Genomic DNA, 25,574 nt, shown 5'->3' on the forward strand with positions numbered 1-25,574 from the left:
TAAGACGTGGTGACCCTCAGGTTCACCTCACCACCAATCATCTCTCTCTCTCTAATGAGAAAGCAGCCTATTGCACTATGCTGATTTCACTTTTATCTTAATTCTGAGTTGGCCTGAACAGATGGCGGTGGACATGTGTAACTCACTGGCACTGATTTGACGATTGAACAGACTGCTTGGTCATTCATGGTCCAACCAATTGGGTTTGATGCTGGAATGGAGTATAGGCCAGACTAGGTAAAGACAGTCATTTGCCTTTCCTAAAGACAACAGTTGTTTATTTTTAGAACAAATTAAACAGTTTTATTATGCTGTGTATTGATTCCAGCCTTTTATTTCCAAATTTCTTCCCCATGACCCAAGTGAATAAAGTTATTTGTATTAATTCATTCATGGGATGACTGTGTTGCTGGCTGGGTCAGCATTTATTGCCCATCCGTAATTGCCCAGAGGGCAGTTAAATATCAACCACATTGCTGTGAGTCTGGACTCATGCATCGGTCAGACCAGGTAAGGGTTTCCCTTCTCTAAAAGGCATGAGTTTTCCAACAATTGGCAATGGTTTCATGGTTATCATTAGACTTTTAATTTCAGATTTTTAATGAATTCAAATTCCACCATCTGCCATAGCTGGATTCAAACCTGGGTCCCCAGGATATTACCTGGGTCTCTGGATTAATAGTCTAGCGATAATCCCACTAGGTCATCACTTCCCCATAAAGTCTTAAACCAAAATGGTAGAATTTAGTGGTCAGTGACATAGTGATAAGTTCCTTTTTCCTCTTTATCACATTGACAATTTTTAAATTCTGCCTTAATTCTTTACCTGGCAATACAGCTCTCCTTCAGCACTGTGCTCGACTGTCGGTCTGGATTTCTATCCTTGAATCTCTGGAATGGAGTTTAAGTCTTTCTTGTGGGACCAGATTCCCACTGGAAATCCCATGTAATTCCAGCTAGTGGGAACACAGAAAAGTTGTTTGATCAAGAAGTTGAGTTTTCGTGAACTGGGGGGCCTCTTGCCACACAAACCTGCCATCGTTCCAGTCTATGTGGCAAAAGCTTCTCTACAAATTCTCTCCAAAAATACACTTGCACATGCGATTACTTAGCACTGCGCAATGATGAGACAGAAGGTCAATTGAATTTACTTTCAGCATTTTCACCTGCTCACTGGAACTTTGCAAATGACATTTGTTCACTTACCGGGACAATCGAACTGCAGAGAACGATATGTAGCATACTGGAACTGGTGTGAAATTAGACTTGAGGAGTCTGGTTCCACCTGAAGAAAACGTTTTTGTTTTTCATTGAAGGTATTCTGATTTATTAGAACAATCATACGGAAAATACAATAGGTGGGAAAAAAATTGGCAGTGAATACAATTTGAAACTGTAATTACTGGGAGTTTAGGCCTAACACAGTCCAGAATATTTCCCATTTGTCACTGTCAATTTCATGCTTCCTTTGACTCCACTGAAGTCGATCAGCTGCTGATTTAACAAATCTAAATGAACAAGGTATTTCAGAACTTGCAAAACTGGTGGCTCGCTTAAAGGGGCAGTGAGCAGGTCACCCAGGAGGTGAAAATCGCTATGTCAGTGATGTAGTCCATTCTTTGTGGCAGTAGCAAAATCTGGTATAGATTGTCCTTTTAACTTTACACTTGTGAGGGATGTTTTACGTTATTGGTAAGTTTGAGCACAACCCTAATTATCCCATGCCATTTCAAAGGTTAGTTAAGAGTCAAATACATTGCAGTGGGTCTGCAGTCAGACTGGGTAAGGACAGCAGATCTCCTTCTATCAAGGAAATTTGTTAACATCTGTTTTAAAAAATTCTCAAGGTCAAGGACCAGGCTCGCAGGGTGCTCCGGTTTCCTCCCACAGTCACAAAGATGTGCGGGTTAGGTGAATTGGCCATGCTAAATTGCCCGTAGCGTTAGGTTAAAGGGGTAAATGCAGGGATATGGGTGGGTTGTGCTTCGGCAGGTCGGTGTGGACTTGTTGGGCCGAAGGGCCTGTTTCCACACTGTAAGTAATCTAATCTAATCTAATTTTAAAAAGGTTAGTTAAGAGTCAAATACATTGCAGTGGGTCTGCAGTCAGACTGGGTAAGGACAGCAGATCTCCTTCTATCAAGGAAATTTGTTAACATCTTGTATGGATACAGAGAAAGTAATGGCTTTCCAAATGCATTATCTTTTTGAAGAAGACAGTTAATTGCACATGATTAGAGTGGTGCTGGAAAAGCACAGCAAGTCAGGCAGCATCCAAGGAGCAGGAAAATCGACATTTCGGGCAAAGGCCCTTCATCATTCGATTTTCCTGCTCCTCAGATGCTGCCTGACCTGCTGTGCTTTTCCAGCACCACTCTAATCTTGACTCTAATCTCCAGCATCTGTAATCCTTGTTTTTGCCGAGTTTATTGTCCGTCCCTAGTTGCCCTGTGGAAGCTGCCTTCTTGAACCATTGCAGTTCACCTGCTGTGGATTAACCCACAATGCCATTAGGGAGGGAATTCCAGGATTTTAGACTAGCCATACTGGGGGAACGGTGATATATTTCCAATTCAGGATGGTGAATGGCTTGGAGGGAAATTTGCAGGTGGTGTTCCCATGTATCTACTGCCCTTGTCCTTCAAGATGGAAGTGATTGTCTAAGAATGTTGGTGAATTTCTGCGATGCTTCTTGTAGATAGTACATACTGCTGCTCCTGAATGTAGGTGGAAGAGAAGGTGGATGCTTGTGGATTTGGTGTCAATCAAGCGGGCAGCTTTGTCCACCAACATGATGTTGAGCTTCTTGAGTGTTGTCAGAGTTAAGTCAAAGGAGTCTTGCTGAGTCGCTGCAGTCTGTTTTGTCAAGAGTACACACTGCTGCTACTCTCCTCTGGTGTGGGAGGTCATGAGATGATGGATGGGTTGCCAATCAGGAGAGCTCCTTTTGTCTTGGATGGTGTCAACTTTGTTGAGCATTGCAACTGCAACAGACTAGTGGCTGTATTCCATCACACTCCTGACTTGTGCCTTGTAGATGATGGAGAGACTTGAGGGGGTGGGTCAGGAGGTGAGTTACCCTCTTCCGATCCTCTGACTTGCCTCTGTAGCCATTGTATTTTTTATGGTGTATACAGTTGAGTTTTTGGTCAAGATCACCCCCAGCATGTTGGTAGTGTGGATGCAGTGATGGTAACACCATTTAATGTTAAGGAACAATGGTTAGATTGTTTCTTATTGGAGAAGGCCATTGCCTGGCATTTGTGTGGCACAAATGTTACATACCATTTTCGGCCCAAGGTTAGATCTTATTGCATTTGGGCATGAACTACTTCAGTATCTGAGGAGTCACAAATGATGCTGAATATTATGTAATCATCGGCGAACATCCCCCACTTCTGATCTTATGTTGGAGGGAAGGTCATTGACAAAACAGCTGGTTGGGCCAATGACCCTACCCTGAGTAACTCCTGCAGAGATGTCCTGGAGCTGAGATGACTGACCTCCAATGATCAAAACCATCTTCCTAGGTGCCAGATGTGACTCCAACCACCAGAGAGTTTGCCCCCTGATACCCATTAATTTCAGTTTTGCTAGGGCTACTTGATGCCACAATCAGTTGAATGCAGCCTTGATGTCAAGGGCTGTCATTCTCACTTCTTCTCTGTGATTCAGCTCTTTTGACCATGTTTGAACTAAGGCTGTAATGAGGTCAGGAGCTGAGTGGCCCTGGCAGAACCCAAGCTGGGTGTCACTGAGCAGGTTATTGCTGAGCAGATTCTGCATGATAGCACTGTTGATGACACCTTCCATCAATTTACTTTACTTATAGGCTGAATGGCCTACTCCATCTCCTTCTGTTCTTAAGTTCATGGGTTCACAGAAGCCGATGAAACCTAAATTCACTTAATAAAAATAACTGAAACTGAAAGCCTACCTCAGTAAAGGTGAACAGAAAGTCCTAGGAGGAGCCAATGGCCTAGTGGTGTTATCACTGGACTGTGAATCTAGAAACTCAGGCAATTTTCTGGGGACCTGGGTTCAAATGGTGGAATTTGAATTCAATAAAATATCTGGAATTAAAGAGTCTAACGATGGCCACAAATCCATTGTTGATTGTCAGAAAAACCCATCTGGCTCACTTATGTCCTTTTGGGAAGGAATTTGCCATCCTTCCTTGGTCTGGCCTACATGTTACTCCTGATCCACACCAATGTGGTGGCCTCTTAACTGCCCTGTGGTCAATTAGGGATGGACAATACATGCTGGCCTAGTTCAGAGATGCCCTCATCCCGTGAATGAAGTTTAAAAAAAGTCATCATGGATTGAAATTAACAAAAAAGTTCACAAACATCCTTCAGAATAGTAAAACTGCCATTTTGATCTGGTCTGACCTATATGTGACTCCAAAAGCATAGGCCTCTAAAATGGCCTAACAAGCTACACAGTTCAAGGGCAATTAGGGATGTGTAACATCCACGTCCTGTGAACTGATTAAAAAAAAGGTAAAAAGTGCTATTTGCAAATCAGTGTTAGGTTTCATTTATTAGTGCAGGTTTTGCAAAATGCTGATTGAATTTTTTAACCAGCGTTAATTCCAAAATGAATAAGATCTTTAAAACAGAAAACAATACAGCAGAGGAGCGAGCCCTTCAGCCCACCATGTCTGTGCAGGCCATGATACCATTCTAAACTAATCTCATCTGCATGTCACTCTACACTCTGCCTGTTCACGTGTTTGCTGATATTTTTCTCTTTGTTGCAAGGTTCAAATTCTGAACTGCCAACTGGCTATGGCAGAGTGCTTGAATGTTCATGATTCTGGTGAATTTCACTCATTCTGTCAGGATTATCTAACAAATCAATTTGGCCGCCTGTTGCAGATCCCAGCTGATCCTCCCTGGAATGACACCAGTGGAATCTGGCAAGTTCTACAGCAATCCTCTCTGTCAGTTTACTATGCCAGTAGCCAAGGTGAATGCTAGCTGACCTCAGCAGTGAATTGCAGATCCAACAGTTGAAAACAAAAGGTTGATGGAGGAGGATAAACAATGAAGAAGGTTCACTTGAATCAGCCATTCTCGCAACGGAAAGTCATGGTGCCTGGGCATTTGTAGTGGCTTTTAGAGATTCAAAAATAAGAGAGAGTCCACCATCAACCGAGTGATATGCTCTGAAAGTGTTTGGAGCTAAGTCTTCTGTTGATGAAATGAAAAAAACAAGCTGAGTTTTGGTTTCAGACAGTTGTCGTTTTACCTTCATTTTATATTCTAATATATGTAAAAGTAGATTTTATATTAAAATAAACGTTTGTCTTTTCAGTGAAAACTATTTATTCCGCTGGGCAAGCACTGGCCTACCAAAGGAGATTGAGATGCTGAACAATTTAAAAGTGGTGTTCACAGTAAGTATGGCATCGACATTTTCCAGCACACAATTAGGTCCATTTGACCCAACTATCAATCTTGATATTTAAGGCCATGAGACGGCCTTTCCCTCACTTCTTGCTGTTGCAGATTATTCAGCCAAGTAATCCTTCCATTCTTTTCTCCCATTTGTGTTTATCTCGCTTCCTCTTAAATGCATCAACGCTGTTTTCCTCAGGCACTCCCTGTGATAGTAACCTCTACATTCCCCCCACTCTGAGTGTAGACATTTTATTTATTTATTTATTGGATTTACTCATGATGATGTTAATTTGGGGCTCCTAGTTTTGACAGGAGGAAACATTTTCTCCGTGTCTATCCAATCAAGTCACTCGAGAATTTGAAAGAAGATATGTCTCAATCCTTTCCAATGGAAAGAATTTGTTCAGTCTTCCCTGTTGGGTTTTGGTATCATTCTTGTAAATTGTTTTTTCGTACTTCAGTTCATGCTACTATATTATCCATTTCTATACAAGAAAGACCAACAATGAACTTAAACCTCCCTCTGTTCTTTAGGGAAGTGCTCCCAGACTCTACTGCTATTATTTTGAAATTGTGAAGGAACTACCAGTGCCAATTAGTAATGAACACGGTGATAGAAAGCAGAAAAATAGAAATTTGGAAGCTAGGGTAGGAGTCGGCCAATCAGCCCTTTGAGCCTGCTCTGCCATTCATTCTGATCATCCAATTTAGGAGGCTGTTCCTGCTTTCCCCACTCCTGATCCCTTTCGGCCCAAATGGTATATTCAACTCCTTCTTGAGATCATTCAAATCTTTTGACCTTAACCGTGTTTGTGGGAGGGAACTCCACAGACTCACCACTCTCTGGGTGAGGATATTTCTTCTCACCTTAGTTCCAAATGGTTTAGCCAGTATCCTTTGACTGTGACCCTGTGTTCTGGATTCTGCCATCATCAGAAACACCCTTCCTGCATCTACCTGTTAGAATTTCATAGGGTTCTATGAGATTCCACCCGCCCCCTAGCAACCATTCTTCTGATTTCCGGCAAATGTAATCCTTCCCAAGTCAACCAATTCCTTACACATCATTCCTGCCATCTCGGACCCAGTTTGGTAAATCTTCGTTGTTGTTCTTCCTATGTGAAGAACATCCTTCCTCACATAAGGAGATCAAAAATGCACACAGTACTCCAGGTGTGATGGAAACAGTCTCAATTCTTTTCAGATGATCAATCCAAAATGGAACAAATGGCCCTGTTTGTTTGTATTAACCTTGTCTCCAGATGCTGTTCACAAACAAAGGGCTATGTTGTACATGACCTTCCCACGTTTCTGGCAAGGTTTGGGTGGAGGGGAGGGTCATAGAGTTATAGAGATGTACAGCATGGAAACAGACCCTTTGGCCCAATTTGTCCATGCCAACCAGATATCCAAAAATTAATCTAGCCCCATTTGCCAGCATTTGGTCCATATCCCTATAAACCATTCCTGTTCATATACCCATTCAGATGCCTTTTAAATGCTGTAATTGTATCAGCCTCCACCACATCCTCTGACAGCTCATTCCAGATATGCACCACCCTCTGCATGAAAATATTACCCCTTGTGTTCCTTTTAAATCTTTCCCCTGTCATCCTAAACTATGCCTTCTAGTTTTGGACTACCCCACCCCAGGGAAAGTGCTTGTCTATTCACCCTATCCATGCTCCTCATTATTACATAAACCTCTATAAGGTCACCCCTCAGCCTCTGACACTCCAGGGAAAATGGCCCGAGCCTATTCATCCTATCCGTGTAGCTCAAACCCTCCAACCCTGGCAACATCCTTGTAAATCTTTTCTGAACCCTTTCAAGTTTCACAACATCCAATAAAAAGGAGGGAGAAAGGGGTAAAAGATGTAAAATTGGGTGAGTGTACAGTCTAACATCTCTCCATCATCCCAAGGTTTCACCCAGAATCTGAAGGGGCTGGCCTTTACCAATGCCAAGGTTACCCCCATGATTGGGAGGGGCTGTGTGTGAGGGTTAGCAGCTTTTTAAGAAACTTGAGCTTCTTAAAGGGCAGGAGCGGACAGCTTGCTTTCCTCTAAACGTTTTTAAAAGGATGGGAAGGAACGGGGCACGTTATCTACAGGAGAAGCCATTCATACAGTAGGCCACCTGGGATCAACCCCCCCCCCAATCCCAGAGATAGTCTTGAGCCCTTCGCCCCCGTTGACCCACATGTCCTAACCCCTCACTAAACCCTTTCTGCCCAACACCATTGACTTACCTTGGACCATAGCTGCCTTCAATGGGGAACAATAGTAGAAACTGCTGGAGAAACACAGCAGGTGTTCTGAAGAAGAGTCACTTGGCCCGAAACATTAACTCTGTTTCCCTCTCCACAGATGCTGCCAGGCCAGCCGAGTTTCTCCAGCAATTTCTGTTTTTGTTTCTGATTTCCCGCATCCGTGGGTTTTTTTAATGCCTTTTCAGAGGGCTTGTCCACCGTCCTGGCAGAACTCATGACTGGGCCCTTGGCACTGCTGATGTTGCTGGCAAAGCAAACTGTCCAGCAGGGCATAGGCTCCCTCTCCAGTAACCATCGCCCTCATTAATGGTGCTCACGGTGTTGTTGCTGTGGGATTCACTTTCCTTTTGTAGGTCGCGGGACAGGGGTGAGGAGTCCATCCCTTCCTCCCCCCCTTCAACCCCACTCCACTTCCCTATGTAGCATTTACATTTCTCATTTTCTGGTGCTCCAGCGTAGTTCCTTCAGAAAGAACATCAGTTGTCAAAAGTTACAGAGAGATGAAGGAGGGTTAACTTAGAACCCCTGCAGTGTGGAAACAGGCCATCTGGCCCAACAAATCCACACCAACCCTCCAAAAAGTAACTCACTCAGACTCATTCGCCTACCCTATTACTCCATTTACCACTTAGTAATGCACCTAACCTGCACATCCCTGGACATTATGGGCAATGTAGCATGGCCCATTTACCTAACCTACACATCTTTGGACTGTGGGAGGAAACCAGAGCACCTGGAGGAAACCCATGCAGACATGGGGAGAACATGCGGGGGTTATGTCATACTGCAAATTTGCACCGAGATTACAGGCTGAGAAAGTATTGCTGTTGCTTTGACACAGACAAAAGCAGATACAGCAATGTGTTAGACTCTGAACAGCCTGCTGAAGTGGCAAAGTACTCAATTTGTGGGCAGCAAGTGCTAGTCTTGCTGCCTACTCCCACATCCCATGAAATAATAAAAGAAAGTTGAAAAATCTATCCAACCCAGTCTTGAGTAGATTAAGTAAGGGGGTCAAAAGTTACAGGGAGAAGACAGAAACACAGGATTGAAAATCTTTCAGCCATATTCAAATGGCAGAGCAGATTTGATAGGCCAAATGGTCTAATTTGCTCCTATATCTTATGATCTTATAGTCTAATGAGTTGGCTTTGATAACTTTAAAGAAGAGGGCTGGCTGCTGATTAACTTTTAAAACAAAACAGAAGAAGTTTATAATATATATCAACACCAAAGCAAATTCTGTCGTGCAAAGAATTAGAACTGTTATTCTCACTTCCTGATCGTTTTTATTTTAGGATCTAGGAAGCAAAGACTTGAATCGAGAGAAGATTTACTTAGTGTGTCAGATAGTCCGGGTTGGGAGAATGGAGCTGAAGGAGACTAATGCCAAAAAGATGACTCAAGGTTTGAGAAGGCCATTTGGAGTTTCAGGTATGTGAAAGATTGCAAAGTTACGAGAACACAGAGAATGTTCTTGGAATCAATCAACAGTTTGTGAACTCTCAAATGCAAACAGTTTGGAGAATTGGAGGGAAGGAAAAGAAAAGGTCACTGTGACTCCATCAGTTTATTGATGGAGCTTAACTCCTGACACTCACTCAAACTGCCATGCCTTTCTATCTCTTTATTTGGAAAAATGTTTGGGAACTAATTCTTAGAATAAGAATCAAGGCTACAATGTTACAGGCAGATGCTGAGATCAGAGTCGAAGAGTGTGGTGTTGGAAAAGCATCGCCAGTCAGGCAGCATCGAGGAGCAGGAGAATCGATGTTTCGAGTATAGCTCTTCATTAGAAATCTGATGAAGGGCTTATGTTCGAAACGTCGACTCTCCTTCTCCTCGGATGCTGCCTGACCAACTGTTGTTTTCCAGCACCACACTACAATGTTACAGATCTATCTTGACCCATTGTTGGAAGATGACATTCTTCGTTTGATTGATTTGGGATCTAAAGAGATCAAAGGTTATGGGGGAAAGTGGGAAACTGAACTGGATGTTCAGTCATCATGACAATGAGTGGCGATGCAAGCTCACAAGGTCAAATAGCCTAACCCTGCACCTTTTTGTGATATTTCTTTGTTACAAACTGATTTATACAATTTGATTTTATTCTGTCCACTGATGATTTAGTATGCAAATTTGATTGATTGATTTTTGGAATGAAATCTCTGCTTAAACCAAATCTGTGCCACATATGAAGTCCCATTGGGAACTCCTCACAATAGCAAGGATATGTTGGATATGGAGAAGGTGCAGCATAGATTTATTTGAGTCACACCATTTATAGGGTGTACAGTTACAAGGAGTGGGTTGAGGAGATGACCCTTTTTTTGTTTCAAACAACAACAGAAATTGCCGGAGAAACTCAGCAGATCTAGCAGTATCAGTGGCGAGAAAGCAGAGATAACATTTCCAATCTGAATTTCTGAAATGCTAATTCTGCTTTCTCTGCGCAGATGCTGCTAGATGTGCTGAGTTTCTCCAGCAATTTCTATTGATGTTTCAGATTTCCAGCATCTGCAGTTCTTTGTGTACTTGTTAAAAAATCTGTTTATCTTTATCCATTCACAGCCTTGGCTGGCAAGGCTAGTGATTATTGTTCATTCCTATACCTCTCAAGAGAAGATAGTACTGAGCTGCATTCTTCCATCACTTGACCCTGAGTGGTGAATGGATGCCCACGATACTGTGAATTTTAGGATTTTGAGCCAATGACATATAAGGATGGTGTATGACTTGGAAGAGAACTTCATTTGGTGGTTTGTCCATGTGTCTTTTACGTTCTCAGTGGTAGAGATTGCAATGTCGGGGGCAGTGATTGCTGAAATGATGGATGGCTTGCCAATCAAGAGAGCTGCCTGGATGGTGTTGACTTTGATGTATGTTACATCGAGGCAGTGGGGAGTATCCTCATTCCTGTCCTGTGTATTATGGATAGAGGATGAACAGGCTTTTGGGGAGTTAGGAGGTGATTCACTTTCTAAACTGGGGGTCAGTTAGCTCAGTTGGCTGGACGGTTGCTTTAGTGATGCAGTCGATAGAGAACAGCCAGGGAATTCCGAGAGGCATGGGCACTCATCCACAGATTCAATCAATAAGCATACCCACCTGGACCCAATATACCGATCACTGCAACGGACGGCTGGAACTGACAACCGGAAGCGGCAGATTCAAACCACTACAAATGCCGGAGGAAACATCACAGAAGCGCTTCACAGGAGGCTCCCAAGCACTTGAGGATGTCACCTAGACAGGGGACAAAACGTCTGCAACACAAATTCCCAGCTCGGCGAACAAAACCACAACGATGCAGTCGATAGCATAATTCCTGCTCTGGCTGAGGTTACACATGAGGGGCCTCTCCTTCTCTATCTTTTCCCTTGCCTCAGGTTAAACCGCCATCAGCCCTATGGCCCATTCAGATTGTTTTGCCATTACCTTTACTTACTGCTGGATTCCCAATCTTGTAGCTTCAGCCAAGCTCCAATGTGCCCCGGTGTGTTTCAGGAAGTCTGTCTCCAGTACACTGACTCCTGACAGGCACTCTCTGAATCAGGAGAAATTGGTGTCTTAATAATACAAAGCTACTGCCCACCATCTTGCAGCAGCCAGCAGAGCAGCTGATCCACGTTCCCATCTGCTAATGGATAATTCCCAGTGGTGGCTGGAAAGTGCTGCTGCTCCTGAACATTTTCAATACACCTGACACCCTGGCTGCAGCTTCCAGCATGCAAGCACACACATACACACACAGACAGGTGTACACATACACGCATGCGAACACTCAGACACACAAATGTACTCTCACACACACGTGGATACACACACACACAGGTGTACACATACACACATGCGAACACATACACAGACACACACACAGGTGTACACATACACACACGTGAACACATACTCAGACACACACACACATGCGAACACATACACAGGTCTACACATACGCACACACAGACACAGGTGTACACATACACGTGAACACACACACAGACACAAGCACATACACGCAAAGACAGGTATACACAAGCATGCACACACACGCACACAGACAACCACACAGACACGACAAACACACACAGACCACAGGTGCACAGTCATAGACACACACATAAGCGTGCACATATTGGCCTACACAGACATATACAGACACGTGCAGGAACGCACACATACACACACCAGACAGAGATACAAACACATAAATGCACAGATGGACAAATACAGACACACAGTCCTGAAGAAGGGCTTATGCCCGAAACGTCGATTCTCCTGCTTCTCGGATGCTGCCTGGCCTGCTGTGTTTTTCCAGCACTACATTTTTCAACACAAGTACACAGTCACAAACATGTGCACACAGACAAACAACCGACACGTGTATGTTGATGCCATAACTGTATATCCAACTCTTCAGTGGAGTCTGTATGTTTTCATTCACTGATATCTATATGATTAAAATGGTTTCATTATAAATCTATAGTTTAGCTGAGGATGGCTGGATGACTAGTTTGCAATGCAAAGTAACACCATCGAGATGGGTTTGATTCCTGCACTGGTTGGCATGTATTCTCCTTCTCAATCTGTCCCCTCACTTGAAGCATGGTAGTTGACACGTTATGTAGCCCCTTTCATGACCTCATGACTTCTCAAAATACTCTGTGTATCCGAAGTCCTATCTCACTGTAAGGAACTGTAAGAAATGCAATTTTCAATTGGTGCATAGCAAAGTCCCACAAACAGCAGTGTGATAACTCTCAGATAATCCATTCCTTTTTTAATGAGGTTTTGTTACTTGATAAATGTTGGCAAACACACAGAGATCAGCTCCCTTAACTCCCCTTTGAAACAGTGCCATAGTATGTGGAATGGGCTGCTGGGGCACTGGTTTAACCTTACCCAAAAGATGGTGAAGTAGTTCAGCACTCCCTCAGTACTGTTTTGGAGTATCACTGCAGAATTTGTGCTCCACATGCTGGCATAGGACTCAAATCCACAACCTCCCTTCCCTTACAATGAACTGACAACATCCCTTTCCCTGGTAACCATCTTGCTTTGAACATGGCTGCTGGCATCAACCTGGATGGCATGCTTTGAGACCTAATTCATTGTCTGGTAAAATATGCCACCACCACTAAGATTTTCCTCCATTACATCAAAAGACGAGGCCCAAGCTTCAGCTGATCTGTTGTTAAAGCCTTCACCAGGGTAGTATGGTGGCTCAGTGTTAGCACGGGCTGCCTCACAGCACCGGGGACTTGGGTTCGATTCCACCCTCAGGCACAGTTTCTCCCTGTCTTTCTGGGTTGCCTTTGGGTGCTCTGGTTTCCTCCCAAAGATGTGCAGGTTAGATAAGTTGGCCATAGTGTCACAGGGATGTGCTGCTAGGTGGGTTAGCCATGGGAAATGCAGGGGGGTGAGTTTGGATGGGATGCTTTTTGGACAATCGGTGTGGACTCAATGGGCCGAATGGCCTGCTTCCGCACTGTGACTTTGTTGCCTCTGGACTTGGCTATTCCAACTCACTTCTGGCAGAGCTCCTATGTTCCATAAGTAATCAACAACTTTGCCACAGGAGTGTCCAAACTCACACCAAGCCTCTTTCATTGCTTGTCCCTTGATTTCACTAACCTAAACAATGCTGGCAATTTTAAAATTCTCATCTAGCTCTCAAATTCTCTCAAGGCCTTGCCCTCCCTACAGGTGTAATATCCTCCAGCCTCATGACTATTTCCTCACGTCTTTGATCAAATCCTCCACTCCCGGTTGTGGCTTCAGCAGCCTGGTCTCCAAGCTCCGGAATTCCCTCCCCAACCCTCTCTGTTTCTCTTGCTTTCTTCTCCTAAGATGCTCTTGACAGAGTCTTAATCTCCTGAGAGAGGGCCTTATGATGTTACAGGCACCACATAAATTCAGTTTGTTGCTGTCTGAATCATCAGAGAACTCATTCTACACAGGTTAGCACAAACATTGTCATGGCAGGTTAGGAAGGCCAAAGGGCCTGTTCCTGTGCTGTATTGTTCTTTGATTAACCAATTGCTTAATAGACTCGTTCAGTTCCTGAGAGACAAGAAGCACAGTCATGTAATTCGAGAACAACTCGAGTTTAATAATGAAGATATGGGTTGGATAGACAGTTTCAAGTTTTGATTAATTACTTGAAGGCTCAGGATGAGTTAAGTGTGGTGTGTAGTGTAGTGATTCAGATACATTAGATTGTGTCTGTTTTATGGATGGAACTAATGATGATAGTTGTGATTATGTAAGTTATGTGTTTATAAACCCAGCAGAAAATTCTGGGAAATGATGGTGTAAAAGCTCTTCAAAGCAACTGAAAGCTAATCGAGAAAACCCAGCAGGGGGAGCCCAGGTCACGTGTGTCTGTATTTGTTATGTAGATGATAAATAAAAGAGATGCATAAAAACAAAATCTGAATCCTTGAGAAAAGAAACCGCAAATATCGTTCTTCAAGGGAATGCTCGTGTGTGGCAATATTTTCCGAGATGATTCAGATGTGATTAATTTTTAAAAGATTTGCTTGTTCAGGAGAAAAGGCAACAGAAGGAAAACCTTAAGGTTTTCGCATCACCTTTTATGACCTTGACTGTCCCCAAGAGTGCAACCTTTGCAGTGTTATTGCTGTCATAACATTTAAAAAGTGGCAACTAATTTGCACATAGTAAGATCTCATAGGGAGCAATGTTATAATGGTCAAATCATCATTTTATCAAGGTTGTTTGCTGGGATGTTTGTTAGCGAGCGCTCTCTTTCTGAAATACATCATTGGATCTTGTTCATGAACCTGAAAGCTTTGGTTTAACTCTTGCACCTCAATCTTGCAGCTATGCATTAATGACATCCATATTAGACTTCAACCCACAATTCAAGTTTCCCCACTGAGGGAGGATAATGCTACCCATTGTACCACAGCGAGCAGTAAATGCTCCCACAGCTTTGGATGACAATAGGTATCTATGAAACACAATGTCAGGGGAAAAGAGATGCTGCAATTATTCTCTGCACTAGCTTGTTGAATTGTTGTCCAGAGTTGCTCTCACGTAGAGCTTTCCAGCACAGACAGACAGTGCGGAAGAAGGAAGCCACTAAAATCTAGAAATGACTGTTGCTGGTTCAAACTGGAATATCATTTTAAGGTATACAACATCAGCTCAGACCAACACAAGTCACTTCCAGCCTTTACCCTCTCACCGTTTCTTGCTCATTCCGAGGCAAGCTTTATTGGACTTGCAACATCGGTCTGAATCTGAGGAGAAATTGGTTATGTCATTGTTGCTGAGTTTTGTGGAGGATTTCTCTCCTTATCTGAGGAAGGATATTCTTGCTGTCCAGGGAGTGTAGCAATTCCTTTGATGTCTCAGCTGACATAGGAGGAGAGATTGAGTCGGCTAGGACTGTATTCACAGGAGTTCAGAAGAATGGAGGAAGATAGCGGAATCTCAACTAAAATTCTAACAGCACTAGATAGGGCAGATATGGGAAGGATGCTCCTAATGACCAGAGAGTCCAGAACCAGGGGTCTGAGGACATGGATAAACCATTTAGGATGGAGGTGAGGAGAAATTTCTTCACCCAGAAAGTGTGAGCCTATGGTATTGGCGACCACAGGAAGCAATTGAGGCCAAAACATTGTATGATTTCAAAAAGGAGTTGGATATAACACTTGGGACTAAAGAGACCAAATGATTTGAGGAAAAGCAGGAGCAGGCTACTGAGTTGTTTGATCAGAATGAGTGGTGGAGCAGACTTGAAGGGCTGAATGGCCTACTCCTGCTTCCATTCTGTGTAATGGCACCAAAGTGGCATTCATATCATTGGAAAGAGGTATTTTGTGCATATTGTTCCATATCCCAAGTGTTACTCAAATCTGCCACCATAATATTAATAGGATGGCACAGACTGCTGCATATCAGCTACTTCAGCTGAAGTAATGAACTACAGATACAAGGCACATGATCAAGTTATCAAATTTGCGCAAGATGGACCAAAGCAAAAGGCCCAATGGAGAAAAATCTTCAAATTTTTAATGGAGGGTTTTTATGTTTTATTTGCTCATTGGATCTGGGTATCTCTCTGTCTGGGCTAACTTTATTGTCCATTCTAATGGTCCAAAGGGCAGTTGAGAGTCAGTTACTTCCTGGAGCCACATGTAGGCCAGACCAGCTGAGGATGGCAGGTTTCCTTCCCTAAAGAGCATTATTGAATCAGATTTTAATAATACTCAACATGATCACAATTAGACCAGACTTTTCATTCAGATGTTGCGGTAGAATGTAAATTTCATTAAGGACCATGAACATATTTGCACTCATGTCCACAGGATATTAGTTTGAGGGTCTGGATTACTTGATATTACTGCCACAATACAGTCTCCGTTTAGCCATTATCACTGGTGGCAACATGAGAGGACTTGGTCAATGTTTGTAAATGATACATCTGAACTGTTGTATGGAGATGAGGAAAAGATGCAGGATAGGAGTTAACAGTACAATCTTAAGAGCTGGCAACAGTGTTAACGTCATGAACTAAATGGGCCCCTTCTCGCTGTACATTTCAGAATGATTTGGGATCCTTTCAGATGGATTCAAATGAAATGTGGATGACTTGCCGGCTAACAATTTTTCAGAATCTGCTGATTCTGGGTGATTTTTATTAAAGTGGCTATCCAAATGGGTGGTGTTTTGGCAATGCAATAACCAAGCTCAAATTCCAAACTCTTTTGAAATAATCTCCCACCTGAAGGCTTCCTGTCAGGGCATGATGCAGTGGGCATCCTAAACAAATGGCATGGTCAGGACAAAAACAGAAGTTGCTGGAAAAGCTTGGCAGATCCGACAGATTCTGTGAAGAGAAATTAGAGTTAACTATTCGGGTCACAGAACAATACAGCGCAGTACAGGCCCTTTGGCCCTCAATGTTGCACTGACCTGTGAACTATTCTCAGCTCGTCCCCCTACACTATCCCATCATCATCCATGCGCTTATCCAAGGATTGTTTATATCTCCCTAATGTGGCTGAGTTAACTACATTGGCAGGCAGGGCATCCCATGCCCTTACCACTCTCTGAGTAAAGAACCTGCCTCTGACATCTGTCTTAATTCTATCACCCCTCAATATGTAGTTATGTCCCCTCGTACAAGCTGACGTCACCATCCTAGGAACAGGAAAGCAGATTATTTCACTGTCTACCCTATCTAATCGTCCGATCATCCGGTGACCCTTCCTCAGAATGTGTTGTTAAGGAGCTGGCTGAGTGCAAAGATTGCTGAAATATTAGTTAAAAGGAGTGAAGTTATTCTGTGGAGCTTCACTGAGAGGAAAGCTAAAGGGATTGGTGCTGGGGTCTCAACAGTTTCACATTTCAGTTTCACACCACATGGATTCACATAGTCAGGTGCAGCTTTGATGAAGATACGAGCCTGGGGGTGAAGGTAAGATTCAGAATAGCCTAGAGTAAGTGCTGTCTTTGGAGGAAATATTAAGCTAAGCGTCTGTCTGCCATCATAGGTAAAGATTCAAAGGGCATTAGAGGTCTTCCCAATATCCTGGCTAATGCTTCCTCACAACCAACATCACCAATCAGGTCTGCATCACATGTCTTTTTACAGGTTGTTGCTGTGCAAATTGGTCCCTGCACTGCAGCGTTTACTCTTCAGAAGCTTCCCATTGGTTATAAAGAGGCTAAGGTCATGGCTAATGGGGCTAGACAATTGCAAATCTTTTTTCTTTCTTTCTGGCAGAGAGAGATCATTGCTGACAGGGGCTGATAACAGTGCTCCCACTCCTGTCATGCCTTCACCTAAAGTAATATATAGATGCAGTCTGCAGAAGCCTGCTCAGTCAGCAAACTTGGGAACCAAAGTGATGAACACACAGGAACAAATCCATTGATTAGCCATATGAAAATAAAGAAATGTGCTTGGTTAGGGAATATAGATTTCTTGTTTTCGATTGACTAATTACTGTTTAATGGGAACAGAAAGACTCTGTTAATACACAATTTATTATTAGTGGGGATTGGTCATATGTTAAGCCCTGACGAAAAGCAATTGGATTCGAAGCCAATTCCAAGTGCTGAAGTTGACTTTTAATACACTGGGAAATGCTGACTTCACAGAAGGTCCAAATGTTTTCATTGAAGTTTGTTTTCCATCAGTTTGAAAACATATTGAGGGTTTTCTGGGAATGATATAGGTGATTCAGTCCCTTGAGTCTGTCTGCCATTCAATCACTGGTCTGTAAGTTAAACCTGTTTCGTTGTCATTGTTCCCTTTCTCTTAGTAACCATCCTTAACTCAAACAGGAAAGCAGATTATTAGAACAAAAATAATTTGAACAAAACTTAGCAATTCGCATGGAAGTACTTAACCTACTGGGCTATCAATCGAGTGCTGGGAAAGTCGGATGAACATGGGCAGGCAATTCTTTGCGTTGGCTTTGAACATGCTAGGCTGAATGTGCCTCCATCTGCTATTTCAAATAGAGAGTGAAGCTCCCTCAAACCTTATCTCCATTAGACATTCCCACGACGGGGAGAGCATGGGGTCAGATACAGAATAAAGCTCCCTCTACTCTTTTCAAAGTCAAAAGAGTGAAAGAGCCGCTGCATCAAAATAAAAACACAAATTAACAGTCAAACTGAACCCTGTATAACCAAATAGAAACTTAATAAATTAAAATAGTAACTTGTCTAGGCCGCTGATGCACTTCAGTCCCTGTGGTACCCAATGGTTTCAAAAGGCCTGGACCATGATGGTGAGCACCATGTGCTCCCTCTCCGGGGAAACTCGAGCACAGAGGTAATCGTAAAAGGTGGGGGGGGGGGGGGGGATATTCAGGGAAAAAGAGCCCCTGTGCAGCCCAGTGCCAAGACCTGGTTAAGAGCCATTTTACCCAGGTTCCAGAGCAGACTCAAGAGAAGGTCCTCTGACCTGCCTCTCACGTTCCACATGGGATGCCCATGGATCTGGGACTGAAGTGTAACCTTCAAAACAAAAAGGGTCTGCAAATGAGGGGGCGGGGAGGGGAAGAAAAAAACTCATGACCTCCTCCTACGCTGCATGCACTTTGCTGGCGGGGCAGGACTCCACCAAAAAATCTGCCCTCGCTGAACAAAGATCATCGAGAGGCAGCCTTGAACACATGACTTGTGACTGAGAGGGAACAGGCCCATCTCCAATGACAAAAAAAAGTCAATGGTTTTGCGTTTTATTTTCACAAACTTGCAAAATAATTCTTTTGAACTCCAAACCTGTTCTGGTTGTCATCAAAGATAGTTACCCTCCTACACTTATGTCTGATTTAGTTTGAGTTCCTTTGTGAAGTACAGCTGGAGATGACACTTGAACACGTGGAGGTGGTGGAGGTGTATTGTTTTCATCTGTCTTTAATGGGAAGAGTCGCACAAGCTCCCCAGCTATTCTTTTACTCAAAAAAAAACACAAAATAAATGATGGAACATTTCAATTGAAGATAAAACACTACCTTGAATGGAATTTTGCTCCAGGTTGGTGTGATCTGAATTAAAAGCAGTCAAACTGTTCACCAATGGAGCTGAGTGGATAACTGCAGTTTTATTTTTACTGACATCATGAGGCCTTGTCCTGGTTAAGTGCTTCCCAACTGAGATAAATTGAAAAGTAATAAAGTAATCAAGGTTGAATATCAAAGAGTGCTGCTGAAATGTATGCCGTCCTGATAAAGAACTCTCCTCGCTGTGACAGTCCTCATCTCCTGTCACTCCCATCATTGGGACCAACACTGGTTCCTCAGTTTTCAGATTCACAATTTCATTTTCACCACCTTTCAATATCTCCCTTCTCTCTTTTCATGACTTCCTCCAGCCCCACAACCCCCCCCCCCCAATCTCTGTAACCTCCTCTAACCCCACAACACACTCTCTCTGCAGACTCCTCTGACCTTATACCTTTCGCCCTCTCTGTCTCTATAATTTCCTCCAGTATCTACAACCTTATCTGTCTCTGTAACCGCCACTAACCGCACAATACTCTATCATTGAAGACTCCTTGGTCCCTGTATTCCACCCAATCTTTGTAACCTCTTCTGCCACTCAACCCTCCTCCAGCCCTATAAACTCCTCCAGCCTCGACAACCCCCACTATCTCAGTTGCCTTCTCCAGCCCTATATGTGTGACCTCCTCCAATGTTATTTGTGATATACAGAAATGACCTGGAAGAGGCATTGATGGTCTGATCAGTAAGTTTGCAGATGACACAAAGATTGGTGGAGTCGCAGAAAGCATTGGGGACTCTCAAAGAATACAGGAGAATATATATAGACTGGAGAGTTGGGTGGAGATGTGGCAGATGGAGTTCAATTCAGACAAATGTGAGATGATGCACTTTGGAAGGTCTAATTATAGAGCGAATTATACAGTAAACGGGACAGCTTGGGAAAAGTTGATGAGCAGAGAGATCTGGGAGTTCAGGTCCATGTACCCTGAAGGTGGTTGCACAGGTAGATAGAGTAGTCAAGAAGGCATATGGCGTGCTTGCCTTCATCGGTCAGGGTATTGAGTATACGCGCTGGCAGGTCATGTTAAAATTGTACAAAACTTTGGTTCTGCAGCATTTAGAATACTGTGTACAGTTCTGGTCACCACATTATCAAAATGATGTGAATGCTTTGGGGAGAAGGTTTATGAGGATGTTGTCTGGAATGGAAGGAGCTAGCTATGAAGAGAGGTTGAGTAGGTTAGGATTGTTTTCATTAGAAAAAAGGAGAGTGAGGTGATACCTGATTGAAGTCTACAAAATCAAGAAGAGTATAGACCGGGTGGATAGAGATAAGGTTTTCCCTTGGTGAGGGATTCAATAATGAGATGTCACGCATTCAAGGTGAGAGGAGAAAAGTTTAAGGAGGATACATGTGGAAAGTATTTTACACAGAGGGCGATAGATGCCTGGGATGCATTGCCAGCAGAGGTTGTAGCGGCAGGCACGGTAGATTCATTTAAGATGTGTCTGGATAGATGCATGAGTAGGTGGGGAACAGAGGGATACAGATCCTTAGGAATTGGGCGTTAGGTTTTGACAGTGATTAGGATCGGTGCAGACTTGGAGGGCTGAAGGGCCTATTCCTGGGCAGTAAATTTTCTTTGTTCTTTGTCCTCCAGCCCCACAACCATCTCTCTCTAACCTCCTCCAACACCAAAGTTTTCCCCCTCTCTAACCTTCACCAACCCCAACAACTACACTTTATCCTATCTCTGTAACTTCCTCCAAGCCCTATAACAGTCGCTGTCTCTGTATTCTTCTCCAGCTCCTACAATTCTGCTTGTTTATGGAGCCTTCTTCAATCCCGAAAACCTTCCCTATCCTTGTGGCCTCATCCAGCCACATATCGCTCCCTATCTCTGTAGCACCTTCAACCCACAACCCTCCTTGTCTCTGTAAACTCCTGCAGCCCCTAACCCTATCTCTGTATATTACAGTTCTTCTCAGGAGGTAACAAGGAAGGTAGGTAAAAGGGAACAAATTGATGTAATATATTTGGTTTTCAAAAAGCCATTCCATAAGGTACTGCACAATGGACTATTTATAAGATAAGAGTCTGTGGGGATGGAGCAGTATACTGGCATTAATACAAGCTAACTAATAGAAGACAAAGAGTTGAGAGAAGGTCCATTTTGAGGGTGGTAACTGGTAACTAGTGGAGTGCCACAGGGATCAGTGCTGGGGCCACAATTATTTGTAATAGCTATGAATGACTTGGATGACGGAAGTAAGTATATTATTGTCAATTACATGGGTTATACAAAAGTAGGCAGGAGGAAAAGTGGTTCGGATGTCACAAGAAGTCTACAGAGGAATATGGATGGGTTAAGTGAGTGAGTGAATAGAATGTGGAAAATGTGATGTTATACACTTTTTAAGGAATGAGAGAAGAGCCTAAATATTATTTAAATAGGGAAACCCGCAGCACAGAGAGATTTGGGATTCCTACAAGAATCACAAAGAGCTAAGCATCCAAGTTCAGCAGCCCGTAGGGGTTGGCTTTTATTTCAAAGAGAAATGAGTATAAAAATAAGGAGGTTTTGCTAAAACTATACAGAGCAGTCAAACCATAGCTGGAAGAAAATGAACAATATCTAAGGAAAGATGTGCTGGCATTGGAGGCAGACCAAAAACCTGGATGATCTAAGGTATGGACGGATATTTTTATGAGGAGATGGAGTCGGTGGAGTTTGGGCCAATGATAGGAGACTTTAATTGAAACATTTAAGATTCTCAGGAGACGTGACAGGGTAGACGCAGTTGTTTGTCCCTGTGGGAGAGTCTAGGACCAAAGGGCAGAATCTCAGAATAAGGGTCATTCATGTAAAACAGAGGTGGGAGGAATTTCAAGACTTAGCGGGATGCGAATCTGTGAAAGTTTTTCCCAAAGAGGGCTATCAAGGCTAGGAAATTAAATATATTCAAGGCAAAGCGAGAGCGATATTTAATAAGGAAGCAAATCTGGGGGTATAGGAAAAAGACAGGGAAGCAGAGATAAGGATTATGAGAACAGCCATAATCTAATTGAATCTAATCTAGCAGATTCAATAGGCCAGATGGCCTCCTCCTGTTCCTACATCTTATGGTTGAAATATTGTTGCAGCAAATATCTGCAGTGAACTCAGTACAGACTAGGTATGGGGTGTCTCCTCACTTGACCATCTGAGTAAAGGCAAAGTTGTCATAGCCCTTCAGGACCATAGGACTGGTATCTCATCAGAGAGAGACATTTAACCTGAGGGTCGCTACACCTCAGGTAAGGAAAGAGGTTCAGAAGGAGAGTCCTTCATGGTAACAGAAGTATCTGTGAGAGTTGAACTCATACTGTTGGGATCACTTTGCATTGCAAACCATCCATCTAGCCAACTGAACCTCATCTGAGTGTCATTGCACTTACTGAATGAATTTCGAGGAATACAGATAATAACAACCATGGATGTAGGTTTGCTCGCTGAGCTGGAAGGTTCATTTTCAGACGTTTTGTCACCATGCTAGCTAACATCTTCAGTGAGTCTCTGGCCGAAGCCGGAGTCTGGCAGCATCTGTGGGGCATTCTCCTTGAAGAACTGTTCTTCTGTCTCAGAACATTAACTCTGTTTTCTCTCCGGAAATGCTGCCAGACCTGCTGAGCTTCTCCAACAATTTTGATTTTCATGCATCCTGAAGACCTGCCAAATATAGTTGTACTTTTTGCTATCAAATTAAAAAATCTTCTTACTATCTAAGCACATATTCTGTTGATTATCTATGGTGGCGCATCCTCCAACATTTATCTTTAGATAGCTGTCAGGTAATTGCTATATAAAATCCATATAAATGATTTTAAGAATTAAGTTGTGGAATGCTGGGTGTCGCTGGCTGGCCAGCATTTATTGCCCATCTATAGTTGCCCTTGAGAAGGTGGGGGTGAGCTGTCTTCTTGAATTGCTCCTTACCTGAGGAAGGATGTGGTGGCACTGGAGCTGGTTCAGAGAGGGTACCCCAGGTTGATTTCAGGGATGAAAGGGCTGGCGTATCAGGAGCGGTTGAATAGCTAGGGCTTGCACTCACTGGAGTTCAGAAGAATGGGGTGGGGCAGTGGGGGAGGGGGGGGAAACGTCTGATAGACTGATATAAAATGCTAAAGGAGATTGATAAGAACAAAAAGAACAAAACAGCACAGGATCAGGCTCTGCAGCCCACCAGACCTGTGGCGAAAGTGAGGACTGCAGTTGCTGGAGATCAGAGTCTAGATTAGAGTGGTGCTGGAAAAGCACAGCAGGTCAGGCAGCATCCGAGGAGCAGGAAAATTGCCCGAAACTTCGATTTTCCTGCTCCTTGGATGCTGCCTGACCTGTTGTGCTTTTCCAGCACCAATCTAATCTCGACTCTGATCTCCAGCATCTGCAGTCCTCACTTTTGCCTAGTTGATTTTAACCTTACTGCAAATCCTCTTGCAAGGATGCCTACCTTGAAGAAGTTCTCCGCTCTCTACAAGGATTTCAGTGAGTCTCTCTCTCACTGCAACACCCAGGTCATCTCCACCAGAGCTGTGCCTATTACTAATTTCTATTTAGGGTCACGTGACTTGTTGCCAATGTGCGATTTCTATTCCTCTGTTCCCCCCACCCCGTTCATGTGTCTGTCAGGATACCCCTTAAACATTGCTAATGTACCTACTTCCACCACCTCCACTGGCAGAGCGTTCCAGGCACCCACCACCATCTGAGTGAAAAATTATCCCCGCGCAGCTCCCCAAAATGTTCCCCTTCTCACCTTGAATCTGTACCTCTCATAGTTGACCTTTCCATCCTGGGGAAAAAAAGCGTCTGAATATCCACTCTATCTACACTTCTCATAATTTTGTAGACCTCTATGAGATCAGCCTCCATCGTTCCAGTGTAAACAATCCAAGTTTATTCAAGCTCTGCTTATAACTAAAACCCTCCAAACCAGGCAGCATCCTGGTAAACCTTCTCTGGTCCCTCTCCGAAGCATCCATGTCCTTCTGGTTAGTATGGCATGCAACATTCCAAACGTGGCCTTACTACAGTTTTATACGGCTGTATAAGGTGGATGGGGAACAAATGTTCTTTCTCCCTTACGGGACAGTGTCACACAAGAAATCACAGACACAAAGTGAGAAATGGCAGGTTCAAAGCTGAATGGGTGAGAAAATATTTTTCTCAGAGGATTGTGAATCTGTGGAACTTGCTGCCCCAGAGTGCAGAGGATGCAGAATCAATCAGCAGCTTCAAGAAAGAAATAGATACGTTTCTGATGAAAAACCATGGGAAGGAGTCAGGAGGGTAGAGCACAGACCAGGATAAGGTCATCTGTGATCATGTTATCGAGTCAGACAGCAGATCCTTTGGTACAACTCATCCGCACCAACCAGACATTCCAATCTGATCTAGTTCCATTTGCCAGCACTAGGCACATATCCCTCTAAATCCTTCCTATTCATGTACCCATCCAGATGCCTTTAAATGTGTAATTGTACCAGCCTCCACTACGTCCTCTGGCAGCTCGTTCCATACAAGCAATGCCCTCTGCATGGAAATATTGCCCTCAGGTCCTTTTTAAATCCCCTCTCGCCTTAAACCTAGGTCCTCTAGTTTTGAACTACCTTGATATTTACTTTATCCATGCCCCTCATGATTTTATAAACTACTATAAGGTCACCCCTCAGCCTCCAACACTCCAGGGAAAAAAGGCCATAGCCTATTCAGCTTCTCCATATCTTTCAAACTCTCCAGACCCGGCAACATCCCTGTAAATGTTTTCTGCACCCTCTCCAGTTTAACAACATCTATCCTGTGGGCTTGAATTGCCTACTCCTACTCTTAATTCCTATGTTCTTCTAATCCTGAGACAAAGGAAGATCGTGCGTCTGATCTACCTCAAGCAATCCTCACCCCATGCCAGGCACGAACAGAGGTGGCAAAAACTGCAAATAGTCATCGGGGCGAAGCATCACAGTTTTTTTCACGTGGAGATGATTTAAAATGATGCCCAGAGATTTGGTGAGGTAGATAAATCAGTGTTTATAGATTGCTGAGTCAAGACAAATATTGATATGGCTGTGCAGAGAAAGCATTAGATCCTAGAATCTCGAAATCTTGTGGCACAGAAAGGGGACATTTAGCACATTGTGCATTTTAAACCGCAATTCAATTGTTTTCATTGCTCTGCTTTCTTGTGCCAAGTTTTCCTAATGTAGAATATATCTCAATCTCTTTTGTAAGGTATTATTGAATCTGCTTCCATCCCCTTCTTCAGGCAGTCTATTTTCCAATCATAACAGATTGCCGTGTTACGAAAAAATACTCCTTATCTCCCCTTCTGGTCCTATTATCAATTACTTTAAATC

The 25,574-nt window shown here is 43.3% G+C and overlaps 1 protein-coding gene across 1 annotated transcript in view; it reads left to right on the forward strand.

Annotated features, from left to right (window-relative positions):
* The window catches only part of LOC122553785 (dedicator of cytokinesis protein 2-like), a 1,227,980-nt gene that overhangs the window by 170,131 nt on the left and 1,032,275 nt on the right, over positions 1-25,574 (forward strand). The window contains exons 9-10 of the mRNA XM_043698147.1: positions 5,322-5,403; positions 8,978-9,113. Of these exons, the coding sequence (XP_043554082.1) occupies positions 5,322-5,403; positions 8,978-9,113 (218 nt within the window). The remainder of the gene's footprint in view (positions 1-5,321; positions 5,404-8,977; positions 9,114-25,574) is intronic.

This window comes from Chiloscyllium plagiosum, chromosome 1, assembly GCF_004010195.1.
Source record: "Chiloscyllium plagiosum isolate BGI_BamShark_2017 chromosome 1, ASM401019v2, whole genome shotgun sequence".
Lineage (NCBI taxonomy): Eukaryota > Metazoa > Chordata > Chondrichthyes > Orectolobiformes > Hemiscylliidae > Chiloscyllium > Chiloscyllium plagiosum.